Source organism: Brassica napus, chromosome A5 (assembly GCF_020379485.1).
Source record: "Brassica napus cultivar Da-Ae chromosome A5, Da-Ae, whole genome shotgun sequence".
NCBI lineage: Eukaryota > Viridiplantae > Streptophyta > Magnoliopsida > Brassicales > Brassicaceae > Brassica > Brassica napus.
The window spans coordinates 3,403,124-3,409,678 of NC_063438.1; the positions used below are offsets into that span (position 1 = coordinate 3,403,124).

At 34.7% G+C, this 6,555-nt stretch overlaps 1 protein-coding gene and 1 long non-coding RNA gene across 3 annotated transcripts; one reads left to right on the forward strand and one right to left on the reverse strand.

Moving 5' to 3' along the window:
- Positions 1-824: 824 nt before the first annotated feature.
- LOC106390945 (protein DA1-related 2) lies at positions 825-5,295 on the forward strand. Of its 2 annotated transcripts, none has more exons than XM_013831501.3 (12): positions 825-1,226; positions 1,374-1,561; positions 2,449-2,536; positions 2,643-2,760; positions 3,009-3,132; positions 3,251-3,334; positions 3,413-3,532; positions 3,626-3,838; positions 3,930-3,992; positions 4,085-4,200; positions 4,306-4,364; positions 4,729-5,295. In XM_013831501.3, the coding sequence occupies exons 1-12, from the start codon at positions 1,145-1,147 to the stop codon at positions 5,064-5,066; spliced, it is 1,593 nt and encodes a 530-aa protein (XP_013686955.2). In that variant the 5' UTR covers positions 825-1,144; the 3' UTR covers positions 5,067-5,295. The 2 variants fall into 2 exon arrangements, with proteins under 2 accessions (XP_013686955.2, XP_013686956.2); XM_013831502.3 differs by having other exon boundaries at positions 827-1,226; positions 3,012-3,132.
- A 99-nt stretch (positions 5,296-5,394) lies between these two features.
- LOC125609259 lies at positions 5,395-6,555 on the reverse strand. Its single transcript, XR_007339668.1, has 2 exons — positions 5,882-6,555; positions 5,395-5,756 (listed from the first exon to the last, which is right to left on the reverse strand). It is a non-coding gene; the product is annotated as an uncharacterized LOC125609259 (long non-coding RNA).

The window sequence follows — 6,555 nt, forward strand, 5'->3', positions numbered from 1 at the left end:
TCCTTATATATTGATGCCTCAAATTATACTATTATAATTGGTCCTCTCCTTTGTGTTTTCATAAAGCAATTTGCGTTTAACGTTGCAAAAGCGCATCTTTATCGTGTACAGCCTAAAGTCACGCCACCGTAAGAAAAAGAGACACTAAACAAACAAATAACAATTAACAATGTAAAGCACAACGTAACAATGTCTTATGAGGACATGCAACTTAAAATTCAAATCCTAGATAAAGGTAGCTGGTGAAAGCCTAGCCTTTTAGTCCATTTATCTAATTAGGATTCATTTCTATACCACAAGATTTGAGGTTCGAATCCTATATTGCAATTTATTTTCAATTATGTAGATTTTAAGAGAAAATTTTGGAAAAAAAATTCAACATAATACAAGTACAACTGTACAACCGTTAGAAGTAAATCTTCATAAAATGCGATGCAAATATGATTTATATATAATTTATCGATTATAAATCAATTTGTAATAATTATCATAATTTATAATTATTCTCTATAATAGATAAAACAGTGTCAAAAAGATAGTTGTAGCTGAAGATGCAGTAATTACTCAAGACTAAACCAAAATCAACACCTAAACCTAAGAACTAACCCTACAATATCATAGCAAACCAAAGTTAAAACACAAAACTTATTTGGGATAGTAGGACTGGACCGTGACGGCGTCGCCATCAAAACCCAAAAAGAAGATTTTTATTATTACTTTCGTGTACAATTTTCACTTTTGAGATTAATTTTTGAAAAAATTGAAAAAGAGAGAAGCTTTAAAAGGTTTCAACTCTCTTCATCCTCCCCACACCGTTGTTTGAGATATTCTCCGTCTCAGCAAAAATATAAATATTCTCTTGAAAACACATCTCTTTCTCTCTGTTCCTTTCCTTTCAGAAGCTAAGCATCTCTTTCTTTTCTTTTTTCTTTATAATTTTTTTTAGCCCGATCTCTTCTGCAAAGATTCTCTCTTTTCATATATGTTTTTATTCTCTAATAACAATTAATGACTTATAACTTCATCTTCTTCCCTCTTCCTTCTTCTTCCTCCTTCTTTGCTTCTCTCTAGGGCTGTCGTTTTCTCTTCACTCACACGTTTACAAAGATATATAACACACGTGTGGGACATTTTTCATCCTCATATGGATTCTTCTTCCTCGTCCTCATCTTCTTCTTCATACGGTGTTGCTCATGTTAGCCATATCTCAAATCCTTGTATCTTTGGTGCGTTTTCTTTTCTTTCCAAAATATTTTCCCATGCACCGTGTTTAGAAACTTTTTTTTTTTGATAAGTATGTGAATTTCATTAAGCAAATAATGATACTTGACGTTTAGAAACTGGCTAACCTAATAACGTTTTTTCATAAATAGGGGAAGCTGGGTCATCATCTTCATCAACATACAGAGATAAGAAATGGAACTTGATGAAATGGGTGAGTAAGCTTTTCAAGAGTGGCTCTAGTGGTGGTGGTGGTGGTGGGGGTGCTCGCACAAATCATCATCCTCCTCAGTTTCAAGAGGACGAGAACATGGTCTTTCCTCTACATCCTTCCTCTTTGGTAAATATTTTCTTAAAATATAAATTGAATAACTAATCGTTAAGTTTAATTAATATTTTCGTTCTTTTTTCTTTCTTTTTAGACCTGCACATATACTATAGACACGTGATTTATAATATTAAAGTAATAAGCAAAAGACGTGTGAATATTACTACTGTTTTTTTTTCATTGTTTCTCATTTTATTGAATATCACGGGTCTTGTGTACATTCTGTGACATTGTCACGTCCATGAAACTAATAATTATTTGGTACATTTGTTACCTAATTGTTGTCATGAGTCTCATTGGCTTTTAATGCTTAAACTGAGATGATGTTACAATGTGACGACAAAGTTAGGTAGAAAGAGGTTCATATGTCGGTTCAATTAGGACACTTTATTGTATCCGACCAATATTAGTATTAGCAATAGTTATGGGTTATGAGTTAGTTTGATATACGTATCAAAATTTTGGTTAGATTTCTGTAATATAATTAGTGTATTATATATTATGGAATTTAATACTACTATATTAATACTAAAGTAAAATTAGTAACTAATAAGTATTTTAATTTTATTTTCAATTTAATATGACTTACCTATCTCATTGGGTTAAGGAATATAATTCTCAATCCATGAAATAAAAAATGAACACAAATCACCCATTACATGATGGAAGAGTTGGATTAGATTTGAGGTGGCCTACTTTGATACCCATAAGCACTACTAACGATATTTAGTCACCCAACTAGAATCTCTAAAAGATGAAATCGATATATATATATGGGGGACAATTGTTTTTTTACATACTGTATGTTAAAGTATTTCAGATCAATATATATTTTTACTGATGATGTCATGATAAACGAGCTAATTTACATTTTTTGGATGTTCGCGTTAACGAACCAGGACGATCGTTCGAGAGGTGCACGGGACAAAGAAGAACTCGATCGTGCAATGTCACGTTCTCTAGCTGACGATAGGAGGCGGCCACATGGTATCTCTTGTTTTACATTTATGAATACATAATAAACTAGAGAAAATCAGAATGAACTAAAACATTATTTCTTTAGCTTAGAGACTGAATTATTTTATCTGGACAGGATATGGTTGGTCTATGGATAACAATTCAGATTTTCCAAGGCCTTTTCACGGTGGATTGAATCCATCATCTTTCATTCCACCATATGAACCTTCCTATCAATTCAGACGAAGACAAAGGTACAACAAAACACATTCTTGAATAAGTTTATATCTTCAAACTATTAAAAATTACTATTAAAATGGTGTTTGTTAAGTTTCATGAACTTTTAACTGAAAATTAATTAGCAATAAGTAGATCGGTACAAGTCTTTCATATAATATTCTTGTTCTATCGCAATTTTCAATGTGGGAGTTTATAGTCTTATATAGTATTATTCACGTCCATTAATTTCTACTGATCCCAATAGTGTTTCTCTAATTTTTAGCAGAATATGTGGCGGTTGCAATCGCGATATCGGAATGGGGAACTACCTAGGATGCATGGGAACATTCTTTCATCCTGAATGCTTCTGTTGCCACTCTTGTCGTTACCCTATCACTGAGCATGAGGTATCTTTACATATATCCACACTTACCATAATACGTATGAATATGATATATACTTTTGTGTTCGAAGTCATGAGTACTAATTAAGTTTGCATGTTCTCGTCTCTCGCTTGGTTCAAAGTTCTCTCTGTCAGGAACAAAACCATATCACAAGATTTGTTTCAAAGAGCTTACTCATCCTAAATGCGAAGTTTGCCACCATTTTGTAAGAAACTATACAACCATATTATATAGATTCATGCACGTTTAAAATATTGGACTAACTTCATTCTACTCTGGTTAGATCCCAACCAATGATGCTGGCTTGATCGAGTATCGATGCCATCCGTTTTGGAATCAAAAGTATTGTCCCTCTCATGAGTACGATAAAACGGGCCGTTGTTGTAGCTGCGAACGTTTGGAGGTAGTCAAATATTTAATAATGAAATATTTCTTCTTGATTATTGATAAGTCTATACAAATCAATACCGTTTTTTTCTATGTTGTGACCATGAAGTCATGGGACGTGAGATATTACACGTTAGAAGATGGGAGAAGTTTATGTTTAGAATGCATGGAAACTGCGATAACTGATACTGGAGATTGTCAACCACTTTACCACTCGATACGAGACTATTACGAAGGAATGTACATGAAACTTGAGCAACAAATACCTATGCTTCTTGTTCAACGAGAAGCTCTCAATGACGCTATCGTCGGAGAAAAAAACGTAATCAATGATCTTTAAACTTATACATAACATTTCTCGTTGAGTTTCTCTCAAATTACATTAAACTTCCTTTGTTTTTCTTTTCCCATAGGGATACCATCACATGCCAGAGACAAGGGGTTTATGTTTGTCTGAAGAGCAGACAGTCACAAGTGTAAGTCTTTTCAAATTTTGTTAAAAAACTTAATATCTGATTCTAAATAGTAATTTGTTCTGTTTTATTCTTTCATGTTTGGTTCTTCAAAGGTTCTTAAAAGGCCGAGACTTGGCGCTCACCGTCTTGTTGGTATGAGAACTCAGCCACGAAAGCTTACACGAAAATGTGAAGTCACTGCGATTCTCGTTCTTTACGGCCTCCCAAGGTACTTAGATATTACTTGCTCAGCTCTCAGATTCGCTTTTGAACCATTGCATGGTCGATAAAGATGGCAAATGATACTAAAGTAATGATGATTTGGTGGTTGAAGATTACTCACCGGAGCAATTCTCGCCCACGAGCTGATGCATGGATGGCTAAGGCTCAAAGGTACTTACTATACTCTCCATCCATTTCTATTCTTAACCAAAAGAGTGAGAATCTTGGTTTGGTTTGGTTCGGTTCGGTTTGAAATCGGATCAGTTTAGATAAAATGAATAATTACGTAATTAATATAAAATTTATGTAATATGCTTCATATAGTTGTAATATATAATACAATATTTTAATATTTACTAGATTGTGGTTTATTATCTTTCATTTCATTCCTTTACAATATAATTGGTTTTGTTTATATTTTAGTTCCTCTTTTTGGTTTAAATAAAGTAATCCAACTGACTCGTTTATAAGCATTTGGAAACGTTTCTACAAAAGAAAAGCATCTTAACTCGTTTTAATTTATTGATTTCATTAGGGTATAGGAACCTTAACCCTGAGGTAGAGGAAGGTATCTGCCAAGTCCTCTCTTACATGTGGCTTGAATCCGAAGTTCTCTCAGATCCTCTTTCAAGAAACGTGCCCTCAACGTCATCATCAGGCGCCACTTCATCATCATCATCCTCGTTTTCTAATAAGAAAGGAGGGAAATCAAACGTGGAGAAGAAGCTTGGTGAGTTCTTTAAGCATCAGATAGCACACGACGCATCTCCAGCTTATGGAGGAGGTTTCAGAGCAGCAAATGCAGCGGTTTCTAAGTACGGTCTGCATCGTACACTCGATCATATCCGCTACACTGGAACTTTTCCTTTGTGAATTTACCAATGACGTCCTTTGTTATGTTTCTTTTATCTTTTACTATATGGTCTTTGATTTGGATTGGATGGATCACACAAAAAGGGTTTGTTTTTAACTTTTTATAGAAACTCGGAACTGACTTTGTCTCCCCTTGGATTTTGAATGGGAGGATTTGTTGTTTGGAGGTTTCATAAGAACGATTATTGGATAATAATAATAACAAAAAAAATCAATTAGTTTCCTGCAAGCAATTTATGTTAAAGACAAATTATGAATAATATTGTTGTGATTTAATTTCAATGTATCGAAATATGTCATAAAAATCAAAAGATACTCTATCCTCATAAAAAAAAAATGATATTCAAAAAATCTCTCCACAAATGAAATTAAAGAAAAATGTAGAACTCAATTATACTTTTTGTTCCGAGTACAAAGCTCACTCTTACCATTTCTCCCTCTTTACACCACCTGCTCTCAATCTCTATGCTTAACACAATTGCTAATGTTTTCTTTCCCCGCGAGGGTTTGTATAATTTCATCTTGCAGCGAATCTACGCCTCCTTCCCTTAACCGGCATCGAACCGGAACTAATCGGTGCAATGCCCCAATTCGGTTCATCTTCCTCATCGCTTGCTTCATATGACCGCCACCTCAATACGCCACTGTTGTTTCTGCTCTCAGGCCAAGACATTGTTGTTGTCCTTCAATCTACCATTCATGAAATATAAAGATTAAGAGTGGACATAAGAACTGAACCCAAAGTCCTCAAACCGGGTTCTTATGCAAACCAAACGACAACACAATAGTTTATAAAAAGGAGAGAGGAACTGTACCTTGAAGACATGTCCATTGGATCAACCAAAGACATGAGTTCTATGTCTGGTTGCATCCTAGTGCCAAAGAAAGTGGATTCCGGTCTCTGTGCAAACCCATTGAGATGATTGCTGCTACGTTTCACTGTTACAGGATTGTTCGCTGTTGCACGGCTGAGATAAGGAGAGCTCATGTTGTTGTTCTTCATAAATCTATCAACATTTGTTTCTGGGGAGGTTTCTTCAGTCCTTTTTCCTTTGAGCTGACTGTTTCCACGAGCTCTATTAAGATCTTTGAACTGAGTGGACCCTTCACACAAACTTCAGAGTCTTGATTATGCTTCCAACTTCATTCATACGTCCTCTATCTGGTAGGTAGATATCAGAGAGTGAATGTTAAAAAGCCCTTTACAGTTTTCACTTTTTAGTGCAATGCATGTGAGTGGAGAAAAGGCCAAAAGGTGCACATTAGTTGAATGATAGAGAGAACCTGTCTAGCGTCGTCTTTACTAATAAAATATCTGCAAGAATAATGATGTAAACCATCTTTTAATAACCATATATGTTCCACTAAATAATTAGTTCAAATTTGGCGGGAATAAAAGGTTTAGAAGTAGAGACGATAAAAGCATTGGGCGAGACTACTTAGAGTAGATATGTACCTGGGCTGGGCAATCGCCCGTTTAGTTAGTTCG